General features: G+C 36.6%; 1 protein-coding gene across 2 annotated transcripts in view; it reads right to left on the bottom strand.

Annotated features, from left to right (window-relative positions):
• gripap1 (GRIP1 associated protein 1) overlaps positions 1-24,274 on the bottom strand; it is a 44,940-nt gene extending 20,666 nt beyond the window's left edge. The window contains exons 1-23 of one of the 2 annotated variants that reach the window (XM_082189030.1): positions 24,037-24,274; positions 23,178-23,244; positions 21,256-21,317; positions 21,032-21,058; positions 20,783-20,890; positions 18,697-18,853; positions 18,452-18,588; positions 17,259-17,307; positions 17,002-17,072; positions 16,514-16,561; positions 16,389-16,420; positions 15,759-15,806; positions 13,291-13,390; positions 12,927-13,004; positions 10,488-10,580; positions 9,010-9,144; positions 8,589-8,684; positions 7,431-7,643; positions 7,144-7,257; positions 6,784-6,861; positions 4,578-4,673; positions 3,387-3,443; positions 1,546-1,645 (exon numbers count right to left, since the gene is read on the bottom strand). In XM_082189030.1, the coding sequence (XP_082045156.1) occupies positions 1,546-1,645; positions 3,387-3,443; positions 4,578-4,673; positions 6,784-6,861; positions 7,144-7,257; positions 7,431-7,643; positions 8,589-8,684; positions 9,010-9,144; positions 10,488-10,580; positions 12,927-13,004; positions 13,291-13,390; positions 15,759-15,806; positions 16,389-16,420; positions 16,514-16,561; positions 17,002-17,072; positions 17,259-17,307; positions 18,452-18,588; positions 18,697-18,853; positions 20,783-20,890; positions 21,032-21,058; positions 21,256-21,317; positions 23,178-23,244; positions 24,037-24,078 (2,008 nt within the window). In that variant the 5' untranslated portion in view covers positions 24,079-24,274. The remainder of the gene's footprint in view (positions 1-1,545; positions 1,646-3,386; positions 3,444-4,577; positions 4,674-6,783; positions 6,862-7,143; positions 7,258-7,430; positions 7,644-8,588; positions 8,685-9,009; positions 9,145-10,487; positions 10,581-12,926; positions 13,005-13,290; positions 13,391-15,758; positions 15,807-16,388; positions 16,421-16,513; positions 16,562-17,001; positions 17,073-17,258; positions 17,308-18,451; positions 18,589-18,696; positions 18,854-20,782; positions 20,891-21,031; positions 21,059-21,255; positions 21,318-23,177; positions 23,245-24,036) is intronic. The other variant, XM_082189031.1, reaches the window with a different exon arrangement.
• Positions 24,275-24,571: the final 297 nt, after the last annotated feature.

Here is a 24,571-nt window from a genome sequence, read left to right as displayed (position 1 = left end):
CCTGGCACTGCCAACAATCTACAGAGAGCAAATGCACATATGCATGGATCTGTAGCACATTTTTAAAGGGGCTCCATCAAATATTTACAGCACTCGCCTCTTCCCCTCCTTGTTGTGTGTGGGGTCTGTCCCCACAGGAGTTAAAAGTTTTTAAGGAGCAAACGAACGAATGTACCCTGAAAAGTTGGGATACTGTATTGATTTTGATTCAGCGTTTGACCATTGGACTATTGAGTCGCTCATTATGTGGTCCAAATGTTAAAATTTAATTATAAACACCACGGGGCTAAGGTATTATACCCTGTGCTCAAGTCCTGTTAAAATCACCATAATTACCAGTTTCCAAGTATTCTATTAACTATTCTATTCCACTCACGTGCTTGTGACGTACAAGCAGGGCCTAAAATTCAGTCTTGGCGAGTATATGAAAACGTCAATCGGAAGTTGGCCGGTAACATTTTTATGAATTCTTACAATGCATTGTTGTGAAAACATGAACATGAACAAACGTAAACAACGCCGCATCGTCACAAAAGTTTAAGCCTTGCCAATTTAAATATTCAAGCGCAAGAAGACGCAAAAGGGAACTGACTGAATAACTTTTGTAACTTTGATAAGGATATAAGTTTCATTTGTACAAGACTATGCAAGTTATTTTATATTTAATACATTTCTGCACCTGAAAACTACTGTTAGACCTACCTAAAAAAACCCACTAATTATTTAATTTGTTTTATTGTATTTGCTATTGCATGTAATTTGATTATTTGTTCTTATTTTATTACAGACTGTTTGTCTTTAATATTTTTAGTTTCAGCTGTGGTATCGAAATTGGAAAAGAGAATTGTGAAAAGAAATTTTAGGAGCGCCACCGAAAAAAAATCCAATACATCCATAGAAGTGCATTTTGCATTTGACGCAAGTGGCCAGTGGCCATTAACACACCTACTGTATGCGAGTTCATCATTTGTACTGTGCATTAGGGTATGTGAATAATGGGGTGTGGCAATAATCAGAATAATGAAGCAAATAATGTGAGTGTGTCATTCCAGAAAAGAGCCAAAAATCTCCATGATATGCAATAACACCACTGTAATGTGAAGAAAAACTACATTAATGTAATTTGCCTTCTTGGAAAAAACTATTTATAGCCAATGAGCCGATGCAGGAAAGTGAACTGCTCAACATCCCACAGGAACCTGATGCAAGAACAAAGCGGACAGGCTCTTTATAATTCACCTCAGGTGGTAAGAACATGCTTTGGGTTTGTCTCATTTATAGCGAGTTACTGTAGGGGTGGAGCCATCTTCATCTGCTGCCTTATTTATGTACAGCGCCGCATTTTTCCTTTTACCTGCTTTAATTCATGCCAGACATGCGTGATGAAACAGCGACTGCAGAGCCCATTGCAGTTTAAATCACCGGAGAGGGTTGTCAACCACTCTAAAAAGCCTTAGTCCCTGCATTTACAACTGCTTTATATGGTGATGAAGGAGATACGTCTCAAAATCTTAAGTGTATCACATAGGGACAAAAAGTGTTCACCTGTTCGGGTCTTAGTGTTGGTTAAGATCTCCTGTAGCCGCTCCTGGAGCTTATCAGCTCTCTTTCTTTCCAGATGGAGCTGCCTCTTCAAGTCTTTCAGCTGCAGACATAACATGACAGGAATTATTTTGACAGCAGATGGACATTTAGCTTGATAAGCATTTAAGAATCCAGTTTATACATTGGCCCCAAAAGTATTTGGACATTTAAGCCACACTGAAAAATGTCTGAATATCACTGCATTACATAATAAAATAGCAAACCAAAATATATATACTGTATTGTTCCAAATATAAGACAGTGTTTTTTTCTTAAAAAAAGTCTAGACTTTTACATGACAATAATACACCCACAACAATAGGGAGCGTCAAATACCTGCAAAACGAGTGTGACCCCCCAGGACTGATAAACGCAGCAGTCAAACAACTCTCATTAAAGGTATAGCGGAGAATGTTTTACTTCCTGGTGGGTAACCTATACTATTGGTCCTCCTAATTGTCAATCATTCTGGTGAATCAATCAAACTTTTCAAAAAGTGGAGAGGGCGGGTCTTATCTAAAATTTGGAAAGATCCTCCGCTATACCTTTAAGGAGCCCAAAAAATACGGTGTGACAGAGTGTAACGTTAGATGATGGCGAGCCCAAAAAGGCCGTCTTAAAAAATGCTGAGAGTCAAATAAAAGCTTATCGCGGTCCTATAAGTGGCCGATTCGAAGAAATTGACAGGCGAGTTTGTCAGTTTGTAGAAAAAAAGAAAAAAATTAAAGAAAAGGCTGCCCATAACCAGAGCCGTCATCCAGCTGAAGGCACTGGAGATCACCAAAGAGCTGAACATACCCACAAGCGAGGCCCCTCATTTTTTATTTCAGCTACGCACTGACACACTTGCCTGTCAATTTCTTCTAAGCGGCCGCTTTGATGCGGTGTAAAAATTATGCGGCGTAATGGATTATTATTACGTCGCAGAACAAGTCTTGCCTAGAGCTTGCCCTCCGACTTCAGGGAGAAACTGCTGTCTTTTCAGTGCTATGTGATTGGCCTAAGGAAAAAATTATAATAATAATCAGGTAGGTAATGCAGATCAAACACCTGTGTTTTTTGACATGCCAACATCTGTCACTGTACCTAAAAAGGTGAGAAATCAGTCATTGTGAAACCTACTGGAAATGAGAACTACAGGTTATTTTTACGGTATGCCATAAAGTGTTTATTTTTCAATATTTATTTATTTTTCAATATAAAAAATATTTTCAAATAAAATCATTTTCTTTAAAAAAGACAAGATTTGGTCCTCAAAAAGACTTTTTCCAAAAGGGATATATCTTGAAAAAAAGGGAGGGTCGTCTCATATTCGGAACAATACGATATATTTCACATTAAGTAAACATCCTGTCCATCCATTTTGCCACAGTAGCACTACATAAGCTTTTTTGTTTTTGTCGAAAGGTAAAAAGATAGGAGAAGATATATGAAATTTCATCCATTTTGTGGCCAAAATCACTTCAAGCAGGAAGGAACTTTCCAGAGGGACAGCATTTGTAACTTAATAAACAGTGTGACTATATAAATAATAAACAATGCCATAGAAAAATTATAACCAAAACTTTGAGCTAAAGGCATGGATAGCTTTTGGAAATGTCAAACGAGATTCTATTGATGAAACGGCTAAAACGTTAATGAAAGCTGATCGACCCTCATCAATGGGAGGTCTGGTTTCAGGTCTGTAGGGCAGAGAGGTGTCCTGCCCATCGCCTGGGACTATTTTAATTCACTTTCTGGGAAATGGAGAGAGGGAAAGCCCTGACTCATCTCTTTTTTTTCTGGCTGGATTGCCTACTTACCGCTGAACTACCTTTTTTCTCCAGGATTCTCTGTCCATCCACCGTGTCTTTAATCTCCTGAAATACACACAAAAAAAGGTTATTATAGTTCAGCAAATAAGTCTTTATTTTAAAATCAGTTTCAAATAACTTTTCAGTTTAGTTTGAAATAGTTAATTAAGTTATTTTAGTCTCTTTAATTTTTCTATATTTTAGGTTTAGACAATAAAAGAGCATATCTGAAGCACTATTCATTTAAAAAGGAACTTCATTTACAGAAATTCTGAAATTCATTTACAGACGAACTTCAGAAATAATGGTATGATATTAATGTTTTTGAAAAAAAAAGTCTCTTATGCTCACCAAGTCTGCATTTATTTGATCAAAAATACAGTAAAACAGTAATATTGTGGAATATTATCACAATTTAAAGTAACAGTTTTCTATTTTAATATATTTTTAATATATATAGCTTCATTTTCAGCATCATTACTCCAGTCTTTAGTGTCACATGATCCTTCAGAAATCATTTTAATATGATGATCTGGTGCTCAAATGTTTCTTCTTATTATTTTAATATTTCTGTGAAATTGTGAAACAGTTTTTGTCAAAATTATTTGATGAATAGAAAACTCAAAAGAACGGCATTTATTTGAAATGGAAATCTTTTGCAACATCATAAATGTCTTTACTGTCACTTTTGATAAATTTTATGGATCCTTGCTGAGTATTAATTAATTAAAAAAAAATATATAATAATAATAATAATAATAGTAATAAAAACTTACTGACCCCAAACTTTTGATCAGTAGTGTATGATGCTTTAAATATTAGTTTTAGTAAACCAGTCTTAGTTATATAATAACAATGACAAAAAGGAAAGTCCTAATAAATCATCCTAAAAATATTCAGATGAGACAAGGAAACACCAATTTTGCAGCTCTGAAAACCAAACATCCCAGAGGAGCTGCAAGCACCAGATGCTCATGCAAAGAACAATCTCATCCTACTGATGAGTCACGAATCGTTCTTGAGTCACATTAAAAATAACTGCTGAGCTCCAGCAATCACACCCCCATAATATCCTCCATATCTGAGTCATGCCTTATTTAGCATCTTAAAAACACATGGTTCTCATCATGTTGAAGAGCTAAAGCTCCAGCAGAGCCACTAGGAGACCGCCTGAAAAAAGAATGCATTCTGTTCCCACACCTGTTTGAGTTTGCCGATTGTATTGTTGAGATCTTCTCTCTCTTTCTCCATCTCCGCCACTTGCTGTTTGACTGCCTCCACCTCTGCAGCTTTAGCCTGAGAAAGGGCGGAAATATGTTCATTCATTTAAAATGCACAATGGAAAAAATTTCAGAACAGAATAAACCTTATTTATTTGTTTAATACATATTCTGGTCTTATTGTGTGTGATTTGTCAGACTTAAAAATGGAATATGATTTTATTGGTTAATACAATTTTCCATGACCACATGTCTTTGGTTATGCTTATTTGTTTTCCATGCCAGCTTAAATGCAAGCTAAACTTTTACGGCAAAAATGTGCTTAAAAGGAGTGTGTGTGTGTGTGTGTGTGTGTGTGTGTGTGTGTGTGTGTGTGTGTGTGTGTGTGTGTGTGTGTGTGTGTGTGTGTGTGTGCTTTCTAACTACATTTTTATTTTTCGCAAAAACAATATAGAACAATTATTATTGTTATTTTTTCAAACTGATTCAACAACCGACTCTTTTTAAAGTCAGATGAACATTGGCTGAGGAAGTAGGGGTGTTGTTTCATGATCCATGTACTTTGTTTCATTATCATTAGTAATTTTCAGATGTTCTTTTAAAAATTGCAAAGTGGACCCCTTTATGTTGTTGTAAAACTACTGACTAAAATACCGTATTTTCCGCACTATAAGGCGCACCGGATTATAAGGCGCACCTTCAATGAATGGCCTATTTTAGAACTGTTTTTATATATAGGGCGCACCGGATTATAAGGCGCATAGAATAGAAGATACTGCAGTCAAACGTTTGACTGGGTTTGCGTTATGCAGTGGTCACCAACCTTTTCAAGCCTAAGATCACATCCAAAGTCCAAATGTAAACCAAGATCTACCACTTGCAAAAAAATATGAAAAAACAAGTGGCTGAGCTGTAAAACCTTGTTTATACTCGACGCGTCCGCATGAGCGCGAAGGTAATAAAAAAACTAATATCCGTCTGCTCGGGCAGATTCGGCTCAAAGTCGTGCATCTTCGGATGCGGAGGCGCGCGCGCGGCAAAATGACGTCATTGTGACAGCGCGCGCGCCTCCGCATCCGAAGATGCACGACTTTGAGCCGAATCTGCCCGAGCAGACGGATATTAGTACATCTCATCACACCGGCACCCAGTTTGCGCGTCTAAATCAGTTGTATGGTCTGGTGTTCAGTCTAAAACAAAACAGTTGCGTCAAGTATAAATGCCTCGTCTGTTTGGGGAGGTGCGCGCGCAGTCAGCGGAGGCTCGCGCTCCGGTGCCAGGCGAAAGTATAAACAAAAGGTTTAAGTCAGCGGTTGTTTTACAGACATTAATATAAGGCGCCAGATCCATATATAAGGCGCTCCGGATTATAAGGCGCACTGTCGTTTTTTGAAAAAATTAAAGGCTTTTAAGTGCGCCTTATAGTGCGGAAAATACGGTACATATTTCTTTAAAAATATATTTTCAAAAAAAAAGAAAAGTTCAACTTGAACAAAATGATTTGCAGCCTTGGTTATGTCAGCAGAAAAGAAAAGTTCTAAAGAATATAAAATTAGTTCTCAAAATCTTTCATCAAAACAACTTACTCTGCTTCTGAAATAACTTTCCTTTTATGCTGACATAACCAAGGAAGTGCAGGCACGGTAAAAATGATGATATTAAATGGTAAGATCATATCCAACTTTATATGATCCAATCATATCAAGGTGGATAAAATCAAGTCACACCAGAGATGGACTGGCCATAGAGACCACCAGGACTTTTATTGGTTCAGGCAAGTAGAATCATAAATTAAATGCCATTAAATGTACTCCAGCTACTTTAATGAAAACAAAAGTAATTATATGAGATTTGAACTTGGGTTTTCATGACCTCATTCTGAAATGCTTAACTTTTGAGCACCAATGGATGATATACGCATTTCATGCATTTGATAGTTTTTTAAGCTCATTTAGTAAAATTCTATGTACAGCAAGCATCCATCGACTCAATGAGACATGACAGAATAAAGCCTTCTGATGTGAGGGTTTCTGAGACTTGAATATGTTTGAAGACAACAAATGTGGCATAAAGACAAGATCTGCTATATATAGCTTTACCGCTTATTACTTCATCTGCTTTAGCCTACTGTATTCCATTAAGAGTTGTTAAACACACAAATTTGTTTTTATCATCACATAGTTTACCTGCAGCTGGCCTGTGTGATCTTTCTGTACCCGCTGGATCTCTTCTGCATGGTCCAGTTTGTTCTTTTCCATGGTCTCCTGCTCACAACATAGAAAATATAAATCAACTACACATCAAAGAGTGACCGTTTTAAGATTAATGCAACATTTTGCTTTTTTTATATAAAGATAAATCCATCAAAAATGCTCTTCTTTTCACCTTTTTTGCATTTTAAAGTCTGTAACATGGTAACGACAAAAACAACACTGACATCATGTGGTCAGAATGATACTGATGTACCCAGACGTAAACAACAAAAGACATTTGTTTCCATCTCTGGCATTGCTCTGCAGTGAGAGATGGCTGTAAACACACAGCACCTCGGCTTCCTTGAGTCTGCGTTCAAACCAGCCCTTCGTCCCCTCCATAGACTGAACCTGAGCTTTCAGCTCCTCTACATACGGCTGAAGACCCTCCAGCTCTTTGGTACGAGCCTAAAAAAAAAAAAAAAATACAATTGTGAATGGAAATTTAGCAGATCCTTTTTGTCCAAAGTACACTTTGTACAGAGACAATCCACCTGGAGCAACCTGAGTTTAAGTGCTTTATTGAAAGTTCATGTCTCGACCTACAAACTTTCAGTTACGGGCCCAGAAAGGTTCCTTACTTTCTCATCTCGTAGCTGTGAGCGGATCTCCTCTTCCATGCGGTTCTTGTCCTCGTGGAGGCCGCGGAGCTCCTTCTCGTAGCGTCCCCTGATGCTCAGCACATCCTTCTCATGCTGCAAGCGCACGTTCCCGAGTTCCTCTTTTTGCCGAGATTTCTCCTGCGCAATCTCAATGGCCAGTTCATCCAGCATGACCTTACGCTTATCTGCAGTCTGACAGGACAGTGTGGCGGTTTCAAAGGTCTAGTCATTATCAAGATGCAATCATATATTTTTCTTAAAGCTTTAGACTTTTCATAAAACATAAGGCACTATCAACTGTCATTTAGATAATGGGTATTTAGACAGATATAAATCTTAATTTATTCCTTAATATAAAGAATGCTATAGACAAGCTTGACTTAAGAGGTAATTTTTTTACATTTTCACCTTTCTTTTGTGTGTAACGTTGCCGTTTCAACATGAAAAAGGTCTGCAAATTTTCAAAGTCACTCCAAAGGCATTTATTCTCGAACTGCCCCTCCAAAATCATTTTTCATCCTCATTTAACATTATACATTAATTTTGACTAAATTTTTTATAGTGATATTGTTTTCATGATTATTAATGAAAAAAAATCCAAAATGACATTACTGTAATGCAAAATATATATATATATTTTTTTTTAAGTATTTATACATCATGATAGTATTTTTGTACTGAATTTAAGTGATGATGATTTTAAATGAAAAAGGTGTGTTCATTCAGGATGATTTACATTAATGTAGCAAAATAAGCCTGATTAAATCAAATGGTCGGAAAGACAGAGATAAATGATCATGAAAAAGTGTAAAAACTGGTTAGGAGCAAGAAACATTGACTAAAATTACAGATTTTAGAGGGAAGAAGAAGGAAAAAGTGCACAAAAAGAGGTGAATCTTCCAGAGCCCATTTGTGTCTAAATCCGATTTGACATTAATAAAGTCATTATGATGGTCAAAAGATCAGAGTATTAACTGATGGAAGAACGAGCAGAGTGTACTGACTCACTAAAGAAGCTTAAATGAAGTGAGAGATGGTGAGTGCACCAAACGTTTAACTACTTTCACCTGCTGCAGTGGGAATTTTCTGAATTGTGAAAGGATCAGAAGCTAAAAAAAGGGGGTTTGTGTGTATCACCTTTCTGGCCTCCTCTAACTCCTGCTGTAGCTTGTCCTTCTCCAGACCAAGTTCAGTGAGCTGCTCCAGAAGTCGACTATTCGCTCGGTTTGACTCCTGATCACCAAGAAATAGTTAAATAATTTTTATGTATAATCTGAATGCAAATGCAACATTTCTCACTATGTTTAACTACATTAAAACGTAATTGCTGAAGTAATGAAAGTACTTTTAGCATTTAAAGAAAAGAAAAAAAAGGACTTTCTCAATCTCCAAAACGATTGGACTTTTCTGCAGTGGGCAGGGAAAAATAATATTAACTAATAATTATAGCCTAATATGCTTCCAGTCCAATCCAATAGCATTTTACACAGAAATACAAGGTTTAATTGTTGCAAATGCCTTTCTATGTTGTTAAAATATTGAACAGGTACTAAAATACCTGTAGCTGTGAGTTAAGATCATCTCTCTGCGCCAGGAAGCTCTCCTGTTCTGTACGTCTCTGCTGAAGCTCTGCGTTGAGAGCCAGACTTTGCTCTCTCAACAAATTCAGTTCCTGAGTCTTCACTGTTTGGATCTGTAAAAAACACACACTGAGTTTCAGATATTTAAAGAACCGAGGACAACTGAATGAAGTCTTCCTCAGTCTATCAGCGAGAAAATGCCAACAGAAGAGAAAAGAAGGGTTGTGAAGGAGCGGAAAGAGCTTAACACCAGAGAACTGCTGAAAAATGCAATTCAGCACAATGCAGAATCCAATATCAATATGAATGTATCCATGAGCGCTTTAAAGCTAAATATAAACCTTCATGCATGATGCAATATACATACATGTACGGATGCATGTATGTGTGAACATATATAAACAAAATATCTAGGCTAGCACAAGTACTACATGCATATTATTAGACATGGAAAAGTTTTCAAAACCTCAATCAGGGTTAAAGTGAAGTGGAAGTCCTGCCAAATAAACCTTATGCTTCCTTGGAGTACAAATTAAATTATTCATATTTATTTAAATATTAATATTTAGCCATTGCAATGGGTAATGGGTTTTATTCCCAGGAAGTGCACATAGAAATGCTATTATACCTTAAATACATTGTAAGTTACTTTGGATAAAATAAATAAGCATAATGAGTTTGGCTGGTGACCAATCAGCTAAAACTGCTAAAGCTAAATCAGATTATAACTGATTATATCTGATTATATGTAATCTGGAAAACGCAAACAGATTCCAAAATGTATATACTTGTAATTATATTACGTTTTAAAATACTCATAATCAGACTACAGACACATTTTTATTGGTTAAATTAAAACAATAATACTAAATGATAAATAATAGTCTGCCGATAGTCTTGAAGCCACTATATCCATGCCTTTCCCAATAAGGTATTCAGCTTTGAGCACTTCCAAATTACTAACAGTTGTGTAATTTGTATTCAGTAATGGACTATACTTTGTAAGTAATCTAATCAGCAATTGGTAAGCACAGTATTTAAATATGACTGTTAACTTATAACTTCTGTTTTAAGTTTTCACACCGCCATATTTCCATAAGACACTAGGTCACACGGTCTGAATATGTGACAAGAAATTACAACAACAGAAAAACAAGATCTTAAAGCAAAACAATGTATCTATATGAACCACCATGAAATGTCATTTAAATATTGACACCTTTTTTTAAGAGAAGAAATTATAAGAAAGTATGGCATCAAACAAATTGGAGTAAACTGAAAGTGATTTGTACATAGGCAATAGCATTAAAGCTGGTGAAAGTGGCATTAGTACGTGTATTTTAACAGTAAATGGTACAAAGAGCATGTGTGTTAGACCAGACATGGTCACTGAGTTAAGAGGATGCAGGAACTGGGGTTGATGAAGGTCGTGATGCTGTATATCATGGTCAGGTACCTGTTCTAGGGCCGCTAGATTTGTCCTGAGAGCATCGTTCTCACTCAGCATGCCCTCCACCTGCTCCTGACTGACCGCGCTCTGACACGCTACCTGTAGCTCCGCCCAAACATAAAACCACCCCACGAGAGAGAGAGAGAAAAGAATAAAGCAGAACATAAAGATGAAAGAACGAAAGAATAAACAAATGAAACATTGAATGAAAGAACAAGAGTACAAAGAAAGAATGAAAACATAAAATAAATAAACCGAAAAAATTAAGAAAATTAGAATGAATTAAATAAATAAATAAAATATTTAAAAAATATATATTTTAAAAATACAAAATATGAATGTAATAAATATAATAAATGAACAATTAAACAAATAAGAGAATGAACAATTTTTTTTTTTAAACGTTAAAAAGAATGAAATAATGAACAAAATAAAAATAAAAAGAATAAGAATAAGAATATTTTATACAAAAAAAAATACAGAATAACAAATAAAAAGAAAAAGCATGAAAGAAATAAAAAAAATAAAAAAATAAAATGAACAATGAACAAGAAAGATTGAATTTTATGAAAAAAAGGGAAAAAAAATCATGAACAAGAAACAACAGCACGGGATTGTAGGGTGAGTGTTGAAGATGAATTCAGAAAGAATAAAGCCCAAGGGCAAGAGATAGAGAAAGTAGAACGCCCAAAACAAGTGAAAAGAAGAGAGAAGAAAACAGGCCAAGTTAGAAACTCCACATCAAACAGAAGAGACCCAGTCAAGCAGTTCTGAATGGAAAAACAGAATAGGGAGGTTCTTCATCCTTATCTGCTTGTTGCACATTAGAGGTAGCTGTTTAATTAAGATTTGTGACCTCATGGAGGAATCGAAAGACATGTGTGGTGGCGGGAGCTGCAGTCGGGCCGACAGCGTTATAAGAGGGGCCCTTCCCTCAGGGGCCCCTGCAGAGCGTGTGTGCCCCTCAGCCACCGGCACGGAGCCCCACTAATCCTTAATTACTCCGCTGATCCTAGCACCATCGTCCATAAATGCTCAATTAAACAGACTGCTCTCTGGGTAATTATAAACTTCACCAACTTCTCCTTAAGCACAAAGAGTTTGCTATCAGCAGAAAGACCGGTGGGTCACAGTAAAGATGTCTTCCAGTTCAGGGATAGTTTACTAAAAAATTTACTCTAATTAATTAATTAAGCCCCAAAATTTTTTTAACTATATTTCAAGTCTCTTGAATTCATATTTAATTACTTTGAGACATATTAGTTGAAATTTGTACCCTCCAAGAGTTGCAAAAAACAATCATGAATATTTAAATATACTGTACTCCAGGTTCAAAGTCAATAAAAAAAAAGCTATGAGTGAATATGAAGAAGTGTGAATGGCATTCAAAAGCTGCACCTGAGGGGAAGATTATTAATGAATGACCAATTGACCACTTTTTGAACTTCAGTCTGTTCCTCTCACAGAATTATCATGTGACTCTAGAAATCTCTGAATATAGAGCAAAAGTCCTAAGTCCTATTTTTATGATGATGTTTTGTCATTTTTGGAGCTCAATAATGATCAGTCTTTCTTCGCTTTCACTGGATTGAGAAAAAGCACCCAGGACATTCTGCTAAACTTCTCCTGTCGAGTTCCACAGAAGAACGAACGTCATACAGGTCTGGAATGAAATGAATTTTTCTTTCTGGTTGAACTAACTGGATAACTAATTTTAAGACTGAAAAGCGAAGCTAAACTGCATTTTGAAACAGCTGAGAATGAAAACAGCTAAATAATCATAAAACTGCCTCCTGCCATTTAAAAAAAACAAAGTCCAATTTTCATTATCTGATTTTTTTAAGCTGAACAATAAAAAGTGTGTTCCACGCCGATAACAACACCCACATGAGCCTTTTACGGTTTATTTAATTGAATCTGTAGGACCCATTATCATTAAAATCACACTCAATTTATGCAGATTAATTGTCTGCTTTCTCTCTTTTATAAACCTGTTAGTAAACAGCCAACCAGCAGAAGGGGAAAATTGCAGATTAGTTCTCTGGAGATGCAATAACGACCATCTGTGATGGAATAAACTTTAAAAGAAATGCTAAATGAACATTTTAAACAACTATTAATCTTCTGTATTCTTCCTTTTAGCGCCTTTGGCGATGTTTGGAATTAAATACAAGCACAATCTGCAGTGTGAACTGTATACTACACTACAGTACGCTATGCTGAACATTTCAAACAGTGACGTGCAACATCGTTGTCACATGACCATCTCAGAAATGAATGTTTATTTCACATTTCTAACCAATCTCGTGCAAAAATTAACCTTCTGATTCATTCATCATACTGTAAAAACTAAGTCAAGTAAAAAACAGAACATACCACCAACCCAAACATATCTAAAACTAAACAGGTTTTGCTTATGTTTGGGTAAAAGGAGGACACAGCTACCTGATCTTTGAGCGCATGGATGGCCATCTCATGCTCTTTCTGTTTGCTCTGCAACTGCTCCTTCAGTTCAGTGACGTTCTGAAATCACACACACAATCCGTCAGGCAGGACGATTCGATGCATTTTTAGTATGACAGTGATGGATGCAGCTGTGTGTCTACAGTCCATTATTTCTTGCAGATGTGCCTCAGTGCCAGAGTCTAATGCTGAAGCACTGACTACAGTCTTCAGCCCACTCCCAAGGGTTTGCAAATGTTTATCTTCATACTCCCTTAGTGGCCATTTATCGATTGCCCTCTGCGATGTGCAACAAATGGCCTTTAATATTGAAGAATTTGGCAGGGCGGGCCTGAGCGGATCTCACCTGGTTGGCGGACGTTAAATCTGCTTGCAATTTCTGCACACGAAGGTTTATGGATTTGAGCTCCTCCTCTTTCCTCTGTTGGATCTCATCGATTTTAGTCCTGTAGAAACAAACACATATGCTATCAGGGGTTTGATGTGAATAATGTGTGGTGGTGTCTATTTTCAGGTATTGTGAAATGAATACCAAAATAAAACAGCAAATTCCATAGAATTTTTTTTTTTTTTTAAACTTACAGGAGAAAATAAATGACATCATGGGAACAGATGTAATATAGAATTGGGTTCCAGGAGTAAAAATGGCATTCAAAATCCTTACAGTGAAATACATGTTTAGCATTTAAAAAATAAATTAATAGTGAACTGTAAAGGCTTCTAATTTTGTTTTGTAGAGCCGCGTTTCCACCGCAGGAACTTTCCCCAGGAACTAGGGACTTTGGGCTGGTACTCGATGCGTTTACACCGCAGGAACCAGGGTCTAAATGAAGTTCCGGGTAAATATTTCCCCCTCTGATAGTCCCTGCTCATGAGGTAGTACTTTTTCAAAGTTCAGGAACTTTCAGGGGTGGGACTTGTGCGCTGCACAAGCTGATTGGTTGTGTTCACGCCGCATTTTGGTTGGATGATTCCACGCAGCATTTTATTTATTTTTAACCTCCCTTTTAAAAAAATCTATTGCGGTTCGTGTCGTGGCTTCATGCAGTAAGAGTTGTCTGGCTGCAAATATGGAATTTAATAAAAAAAAACTGGTGGACTGGCGACGATTTTCAGGCTTTATTAAGGGTATTTGTGGAAGAGGAAACTTTCTGCGAGTTCGTCCCAGCCATCTCACGGTCAATGTCCGCAATAGCTGATAACATACAAATTTTATATCTAACGTTAGCATTACGAGCTTACTGAACACGCTTTATCAGTGCTCGTCTCTTTTCTGCCACAGCTTTTATTATTAAGTCATTATGTTTACACATTGTCATCTATTGCAAGGCACTCCAAACCATGTTACAAATTTACTATAACAGGATTGAAATAGCGCTTTGAGGTTAGTAACAAAACTATTTACAAGACTATTCACTATTTATGATTGATAGACGGGGTTAAGGCTTTTTTTAAGCGTATTTGCGAAAGAGGACATTTTTGCGCATTCGTCCCAGGCATCTCACAATAACTGATAACATACGTTGTCTAATTTTATACGCATACGAGCTTTCTGAACACGCTTTAGTATCAGTGCTCGTCTATTTTGTTTTGTTAATTACCTCGTTAGTAAACCAATACATAACTGCAGCACAGTTTGAATCTCCTCCATACTTATTATAAATGTGGCGCTCAAAACTGATTACTGTCCGTCGCAGACTGGGAGGAGCAGTTGCGCGCAGTTTACCTTCCCGGTACTTTAGACCGTGGTGTAAACGCAGAAAGCAACCGGTCTGGGGCAAAAAAAAGTTCCTGGGACAAATTGTTCCGGGTAATTTCGGTGGAAACGCGGCTTTGGTCTCCAACAAAAGGTCTATATTAGGACTGCCCAATCCTGTTCCTGTAGTTCTACAGTATCTTCCTGCAAAGTTCATCTCCAACCCTGATCAAACACAAATTAACCAGATAGATAAGATCTTCAGGAGCACTTGACAATTACAGACAGGTGTGTTGGATTAGGGTAGGATCTGAACTCTGCAGATAAGCATATCTCTAGGAAGAGGATTAGGCACCCCTGGTCTACATGCATCCAAGGTCAAAAAAACACTTCTCATAATACACTGCAGCATCACCTCTTTTCTCACAATGTCTGAAACAGTTTGATAAAGGATTCGGTCTCTATAAGCCCCTCCTTTACAAGAGCCTACTCTGCTCTGATTGGTCAGATTGCTCAGTCTGTTGAGATTGGTCTACCGCTTACAGCGCATGTCGAAAACGAAACACCCAATTTCAGCTCAGGAGGCTTCCTCAGATACACAGTTACATGAACGGTAATGATGGTGTCAGTTTTACCGTATAAATTAAATCCCAAGTCCTCGTCATTTTGCATCACTGAAAACAGCGTCTTGTTGACATGTCGACAACACGAACCAAACTCTCCCAGCCCTCAGTTACAACTACAGTGTTCGGGGGCAGGTCAAAGTAACCGTTGTTCGCGGGCAGCCAATGAAGATCATAGGCTGGCATTATGCAAATTTGTTACATACATAGGTTCATACAGGAACTAAGACTAGAATTATTGATGAGTCGTTTCAAGCAGTTCAGAATAGTTTCTTTCATTTGGGAGACAATAACTTCATTTATTGTGCACTTTGATCTTTGAAACTTTGCAGACCTTTTACATTCACAGCTATATTACACACTACAGGAAAGGTATTGTCCAAAAAAAACCCACAAAAAAACATAAATGGGAAATACATTTCCAGAGGTCAAGATGCTAAAAAGCAGGCCGTCCCTGTCACAAAATAACTGCTCTGCTGGGTTTGTCTTTCTCACCTGCTGTCATTGTAAAGTGCTTCCTTCTCAACTTGTAGCCGCTGGAAGCTGTAAGAGAAGCATAAAGAGAGTTGAATCCTTATTGGCCCTAAAAAAACCCACACAGCAGTGATAAATAACAGGCAGCATCTCCTGTGTTGACCAGAGGGATGCAGAGAGGAGGCAGTCTGTGCTGATACAGCAGTCTACAGCGAGTGCCAGCACAAGTTCACGTTCAGACTCATTACACTGACACAGTGACTGTCGCTAGGCCACAGCTGAGTTACCACAGCACCTGGGATGGAACGCTAAGGTATGATGTCATCATCATTACTGCACAGAGGAAGAGTGTATCGTGGACTTGAGTTAAATGGAGGATTGAAAGTCATTTATCTTGAGCTTCAGAAGATAAGGTGTTCAAATGGAACATTGTCCGTTTAAACTGTCTTTAACTTTCATTCTTCCATATTTCAGCAGGTTTGACATGAAATCAATCTATCACTGCCTTCAATTAATCATCGCTAGTTGCAGTCTTACACCGCTTCAAAGGTGCACTCACTCAGATCACGTTTCATTTTTGGATGAACTTTAATATGAAAGCGCTGAACACATAATATAAAAAAATAAATCATAAAAGTAACTAGCACTTACCTCTCTTGTTTTTTCTTCAACTTATCAGACAACTAAAAAATAAATAAAAAAAACACAATACATTATCACTTGTAATTTTTACCATCGAGCACACATGCTATCTGAAACAGACTTGTAACACTAACTTTAGCATTTTCTTCTTGTAGTTTTGTGATGCCTGTATGTTTGGACATCTGAAAAATGAAAAGAAATACATTAAAACAAGAAAAGTCTCTTGTGTGAGGGATAAAATATGGATAAACATAAAAATAGAAAAAGAATCAGTTTGATCTATGAAAAAGTGAATAATCAAAGTCAGATAAATTAGCTGAAAATACAATATTTAATGCATGACAAATGTAATTTATTATTTTATTTTATTTTTTTACATCCAACCTTCCAAAACATTCTATTATCTGCCTCTGGGAAAACATTTTAAACATTTAAACCTCCAAAAAGGACGTTTCATCATAGATGTGGAAGTATTTTCTGGTGCAAGGTGAGAATAAATGTCTCCAAAATTAGCACCCATGGTGAGGGTAAAAATATACACTCATCAGCAAAATGAATCGTAGCATTCAGTCTGTTTTCTGCTGTCCTGGGTATTTAGAGGGTAAAACTGATGTTTTTTTACCTCTAGTGTCTGGAGTTGTTCCCTCAGTAAGCATTTCTCCTCCATTTCCGTTTGAAGCTTTAATGCCACCTCTGAAACCCAGCGTTAAAATATCTTGAGTTGGAGAAGTGTTCAACTGATGCTCAATCAAAGTCATACCATTGTGCTGCTATTTGAAGATCCATAACACAACCTTTCTTGGTTCTACTCCGTTAACTCTTAAGTGAGTTTGAGAAGGTCACAACTTTAAAAGGAAGTTGTCAGAAAGATGTACTCACCGCTCAGTTCATTATCTCGCAGTTCCGGTTTGACGCGTTGCACTTCAGCCTACAGAACAGAAGGAGACAAAAAAAAAATACACTGTGAAATTGAACTTGTTCACAAAGGATTTTAACAGCAGGTTCTGCAAAGTGGCAAGATATATAAAACCCCAGTAAATGAAAGGAAAGCACTTTATGAAAGCTGATTTTCTATGCCAAACCAAACCAAACCAAACCTAAAACACAATATAAATTAAAATAAACCCAATTACTTATTTAATAAATGTTTCCAGACTTATTGTAAATGATGCAAGTTATTCTTCACTGCCCTGCTCTCTCACTTTTTTAATGCAAAAATGAGTTTTGTGTGAACGGACCCTTATACAACTTTTCTGCTGATTTAAATCAAGGACATGCAGGCTGGGAAAAAACATTAACCAAAAACATCATAACCTAATTTTCGTAATTCAATCAAATCATGAAGGATAAAATAAAGTCCCATTCTACATTATCTCCTGCTGGATATTCTGTTTCACTTTGAAATTGCACCACATTGAGTTAAAATCAGTTGGGAATGTTTAAAAAAAGTTACAAAACTATTTAAAGAATAACCGTTGGCAACAGCCCTCATTTTATCAAATTTGGTAATGCTAATGAATGGGGTGTGGTTGTCAAACACTAGACTCCAGTTCACTGTCCTTCCATTCCCTTTATCTTTACAGGGCTGATCTCACAGGAAAAAGCTGATGGTGGTGTCTCTGCTGTGTCTGGCCACAGTTCACCCAGCATCTGTAGCCCCTGCATTAAACATGCCCTCAGTGAACTCCAACACACTCCTCCAGACGAAAAGTGCAGCACTGCGTAGCTGAATAATTGATTCGCTCTGAAACTGTTAGGATACCCTGACTGCAACTTGTTTACCTAAACTCAAACTTGAATTTTAGAAAGTTGCTTAAGTATATCCAACAGTTCAAACCTTGAAAACTGTCACAAACACAACGAGACACATGACAATCACACTCGCTTGCAAAGTAGTGGGCTTCATTGATAGTCATCTGAGAGTTCTGGTTTTGCTGCACTGTGACAGCGGCATTATTATCCCATCAGAAGCTGTGGACATTTCTTTCTTTTTTTTGGTTCTCTCATTCAAAACCTCCATTGTATGGAACAGCATCCCAACCCTGATGAGACTGAAACCTATTATCTGTTACCTGATCAATCTGATCATTTCGCGAAACAGAAGGTTCATCACTGTGACCGCTGGCATCTGACTGGACACCATTAGTGCCGGCCGTTCCATCGACGAGCGCTGCTTTTCCATCAGTAACATCTGCACGCTCTAGAAGAGCTGCACAGACACACACAGAATACTATAATTAACCCTGATTCATAATTCTTATCCTAAAGTGTTTGTGAGGAAATATTGATAAGGACTGTATGCATGAGCTCCTCTCACCTGTCAATTTCTTCTGCAGGGCAGAGTTTTCAGCCTGAAGGCGCAGGAGCTCAGCATCCACTGGAACAGAGGCGGGGCTGGAGACGGGTCTTTCCAACCCTTGACCCTCCCTTAATCCTCGATTCTCCAACTCTAACTGCTCAATCTGGGAACATAACTACAACACACAGCAAGTGATTAGAAAACAGAAAAATAAAAACTCAACTGATTCTGGTGTGACATCACATAATGGGCACAAAGGTAGAGACACTGTTTGTGCTGTGTTCAGCACAACAGTGCTGAACACAGACCAACAGTGCTGAAACAGACCTTAGTTTCAGTAGTCATGTCAAAGCAATAACTAAATCAGCATACTATCATCTAAAAAATATTGCAAGAATTAGATGCTTTGTTTCCAGACAAGACTTAGAGAAACTTGTGCATGCTTTCATCACCAGCAGGGTGGATTATTGTAATGGACTCCTCACTGGCCTTCCCAAAAAGACCATAAGACAGTTGCAGCTCATACAGAACGCTGCCGCCAGGATTCTGAGCAGAACCAGAAAATATGAACATATCACACCAGTCCTCAGGTCTTTACACTGGCTCCCAGTTAGATTTAGGATTGATTTCAAAGTATTATTACTGGTATATAAATCATTCAATGTCCTAGGACCTCAATACATTGCAGATATGCTCACTGAATATAAACCCAACAGATCACTCAGATCATTAGGATCATATCAGCTAGAAATACCAAGGGTTCACTCTAAGCATGGCGAGTCCGCTTTTAGCTATTATGCTGGAACCAGCTTCCAGAAGAGATCAGATGTGCTCCTACAGTGGTCACATTCAAATCCAGACTCAAAACACTTCTGTTTAGCTATGCATTTACTGAATGAGCACTGTGCCGCTGTTCGTCCGACTGTACTGTACTGTATTTCATTTTATTTTTCTAAACTGTTTTAATTATTCTTATTTCTTTTTATTATTTTAATTTCTTCTATGTAAAGCACTTTGAATTGCCATTGTGTATGAAATGTGCTATATAAATAAACTTGCCTTGCCTTGCCTTGCCTTCAATGCAAGTAACATCATATGACATGCAACTTTTGTTAAAGCACTTACATTACTATTTAAAAGTTTAGGACCAGTAAGTTAAAAAAATTACATTGAACTGACAGTAAAATTACATTTAAGTGAGAGTAAAGACATTTACAATGTTACTATACTATTACAATATTCATTTTTTTTAAATGCTTTTCTTTTTAACTTTCTATACATCGAAGAATCATGAAAAAAAATGTAGCACGGTTTTCACAAAAATATTTAACTGTTTTCAAAATTAATAATAAAAAGAAATAATACTTCAGCAACAAATTAGCATATTGGAATGATTTCTGAAGGATCAAGTGACACTGAAAATTCTGCTTTGATCACAGGAATAAATTATATTTTTAAATATATGAAAATAGAAAACATAATATTAATCAATAATAATATTTCACAATATTACAATTTTCTTATTATTAAATAAATGCAGTCTTGGTGAGCATAAGAAACTTATTTGACCCTAAACAGTCTTTCATGAAAAAAAGGGAGCCAGTTGAGCTGTAAAGTTGTCTAAATTGTCCAATTAGCCATGTGACTACTGTGTGAGGCGAATTAAGTTCTGGTCATCCACCTTATTTTCAATGTAAGATTGGGAGCTGGCATTTGTAAATTGAATGTGCAAGGTTTCAAGATCCCCTTCCAGTTATTTTGAGCTGTACAAAACAGCTTGTTATGCTGCTTGATATTGCAAACAGGTATTTGTTACCACATTATTTTAATACACACTGGTTTGTAGCGTAAATAGTTATACCGTTTACTGCACTTTGTCATTATTCTAGTTATTTACCTATAGCGGCTAATGAATCAGAAATCACACACATTCACAGAAAATCGCTTACTTCATTGTTGCAAAATAAGGTGATAGATTACTGTATTCCATTACTAGTTGCTATGAGTGTGAGCAATACGTTTCTGGTATACTTGTACATAAGTTGTCTGGGTTCACATGCTCATGTTCATGACAGGGGTTCAATAAAGTGTGTGTGCTCAGCACCTTGGACAGCTCTTGCATGAGAGTGCTGTTCTGCAGCCTGAAGTCATCTTCCTGACTGTGTAACTTGCCCTGAAGCATTTCATTCTCACTGAGTAAGGCATCTACCTCCTGAAAAAGAGAGAATAAGACAGCACGGTTACCAGACAGGGATCTTTCACATACTACTCTCTCTGGATATCATATCATTGCATTTGTATTCACAGCATTTATTGTCAAAAATCAGAAGCTGATTTTCAGAAGAAATCTCACCTGTGCTTTCTTGCTCTTGTTCAAAGCCTAAGGGTGAAAATGAAGAAGAAAACATTATCTAAACTAAACTGTTAGCTAAAACAAGACTTCATTAGCGAATAGACAACTACTTTCAATATGACAACATACACAAGATGAAGAAACAATGACTGCACTTTGAATATTTTTCAAATTGACCTTTATCACATGGCAATGACCTGCCGAAAAATCAAGGTAAACACTACCTTCTGTGCTTTGATATAGTCTTTCTCTAAGTTCGAGGTCTTCTGACGGACACTGTTGAGCTCTGTAATACAGAATATGAAGTTAACATACAAAATGATACACATATACTTGCATTTATCACTTTTGACAGACAGCTGCACAAGCATAAACTGCTAAGGCATTTTGTTAATAGTAATTAACAGGACTATATAATATTTAGTCAACATATTGCCCTGCATATTTGAGATTCATGTTTTCTTAGAGAACACTGATAAGTGTTCACTGATGACCAGGTGAGGATAAGTCATTCATAAGATCTTACAAATGAAGTCTCAGCTTGTAGGTCATACGATCTCTAAACTAATATGAGTTGATATAACATTTACTGATCCAATAAGTAGTGATGGCAGTTTCAAAGGAGTTGAATTTTCAAACTTCATGAGGAGTCACTGAGAACCAATGAACAAGTGTCTGTGAGTTTTACCAGATCTCTGATCAGTTTTATACCTTTGTAGACGTTTAAATTAGACATTAGTATAATTAAAATGAATAATAGTTAATAGTCTCTTATTGACCTGTTAGCTGAGCCATTCATAGAACAAACCCTGACAATTGATAATATAACATACACACTTGATAATCTTATTAGATGATTAGATAATTGCATTTGAAAGATATTACTTTCAAAAAAGAATTTGCAATAGATTTGTAAAAGGTGTTTTTATACATGTTTGGCCCGGGTTTTTGTTGTATTTACACTGTTCTGACCACTAAGGGTCCCTGTGGAGACGGGTGTCGGATTGTTTCGGAGCCTCGACACAATATGGCACATTTGCTTCAACTGTTTCAGTGTTCAACAAAGCCTTGATCTGCCCACCACTACCAATAAGCAGTTTTCAAAACAGTAAATAAGAAGTAGTGCTGAAAAGCCATGTATTTTAGTTTCCATACATTATGCAGTTGTTGTTTTCAAATGTTCTTGCATTTCATAACTTTCAAAAGTTTATTTCATAATTTTAATTGAGTATATGTATCCTGGAACTGCACATAAAATAAATCAGGGAAAATGTATAAATACCAATAGTGGAACATTTCAATTATCATTTCTTAAAATGTAGCATCGTTTTAAAATGTCTACAGCATCGTTTAAGTCTAAAGGGATTCCCAAACGCTTTTGCCTGTAAAAACCCTTTGACCTTAAATTATTTATATATAAGCTTATATATCAATAATTTAACGACACATTTCCATTTCATGATTCTCTATTCTAATCACATGGTCACATAACTTACATATTTCAATTTTTAATATTATATTTCAAATATATATTTTTTTGTAAGTGTTTTATTTGTGTTTTTATTTTTAATTATTTATTGATTTTAATTTGACCTTTTTATTATTTAACTAATTACTAGCTTTTTTCCCAACTCAAGAAACCTGCGCATTTTGGGAAATCCTGGTCTAAAGGATTGAGATATTCTCTAAATATTTAGTTCATATATTAGTTCACATTTTCACACCAAGTTTAATAATTAGCCTAGTAGTTCATTCATATATTGTAACTTACTGCCATCTATGCTTAAACCGGACTTACAACTGGTGCAACCGGCCTCAGACTACTCAGAATTGGTTAACAGAATTAGAATGCCAATCTTTATATATTTCTACCTCCTTCACATGTTCAATTATTAAATAATTTTGTACATCTGATTGTGCTTCCAGCTGTCAAAAAGAGTTTCATTCTCAGACATTTTCTGACATTTAAATTGGCAAAATACAGGCACTACAAATAACCACAGAAAATGTTAAAAGGTTCAGTGGAATAGGTGCAATACTACACCTGATTTTAATAACAAATTGCAATGTGCCATGTTAATGACGCAAACAGGTCAGCTGGTCTGTCTTGAATAAGTAAAGGTGTAAGTTTACATTCTCTACTCACCAGCTGTATTTTTTCGCAGCTCATCAGATAGTTGGTAGTTCTGTGTTCTCAGCTCCAAGAGCTGAGCCTGACCAAACAATCATTAAAAGAGTTTAACAGAGCAAAAGATTGTTTACTGAGGTTAACAGGGCATTTAATTAATGTAACGTTACATATTATTGATTATTGTAAAACAGAAATTATGACAACACATCATCATAAAAGCATAATTCAAATCTCAGCGTCTTTTTAAGTAATGAATCATGTTAATGCAGTTCTTTACATAATGGAAACATTTAATCAAAGAGTCTGGTTGTTATAAAACTGAATATTAAATGCTTCTGGAATTGTAAACAAAAGAATGTTAGCGCAAAACAACAGGGATATGATATTTAGCAACTTAACATTCACTCGAAACACGTCTCCGAAACTAAATATATAATTTTCAAACCCGTTAGTTGTGTAGAAAAGCAATATTAACTGCAGTTTGACGTGCTAACGGTCATTAATTACAGGTTAGCATGCTAACAAGCTAAACACATTTGTGTTGTGTGTCACAAACTCGTCATATATATATACTTCATTCCATGTCATTTCAACAAACATCCGTTTCATTGGGCAAGCTATTACATGCATTAATGAAAAATATCGTAATTGTCAATTCAAACTATTTTCGGCCTCATAACAGTTAGCTTGGCAGGTTAACGGCTACAGCTAACAGAGTCCCAATCCGCTCAGATGAATGTCAACTTCAGCCTTAAAATATACCCGTTTAGACATATTACCACCGAAAATCAATTTTGAACACATTAAAGATCTCGTATGTGGATTAAAGATTGTGGTAGATGTCAAATCCAAGCGCAAATAAAGAGATTTGTACCTGCATACGGTGGAACTCCTCCTCTGACAGTGCTTGCGCCATCTTCACTACAGCAAAACACTGCTGGGCAGAATAAAACTCTCTCTATCTGCTATTACGTTGTTTTCTGACAGCTTTGTATAACCGAAATAATTGTCATTCTGTTCAGTTGAAGGTTAAGCTGCAGCTTTCTGATGTCGCCCATTTAAACGCATTGACTTGCTAAGAGAAAAACGCCACCATGAGTAATGACTGCGCCTGTCCTGAAGATGGCGCACTCAGACAATGTATTCACTACTGGGGATGAGTGTCAAACACATACATAGTGAGCGGACTACCTCGACGGCACCCTATTGTGCTCATTTGTCACAAATTATTTATAGATATTGACAGATCAAGCACTCACATAGATTAATAAATTGAGACTGCAGGAATGATTTTATGCTCTTTTTGTCACCACAGTCAAATAGACAATCAACGGTTTTGACAAAATAACCAGGTTAACATCTCTTGCTTGTGACAGAGAATGAAGAAGAAAAGCATGTTTCTGTCAAAT

This window comes from Leuciscus leuciscus, assembly GCF_965113295.1.
Source record: "Leuciscus leuciscus genome assembly, chromosome: 13".
In the NCBI taxonomy this organism is placed as follows: domain Eukaryota; kingdom Metazoa; phylum Chordata; class Actinopteri; order Cypriniformes; family Leuciscidae; genus Leuciscus; species Leuciscus leuciscus.
The sequence above is the reverse complement of the archived record's forward strand: the minus strand, read 5'-3'. Positions and strand labels throughout refer to the sequence as shown.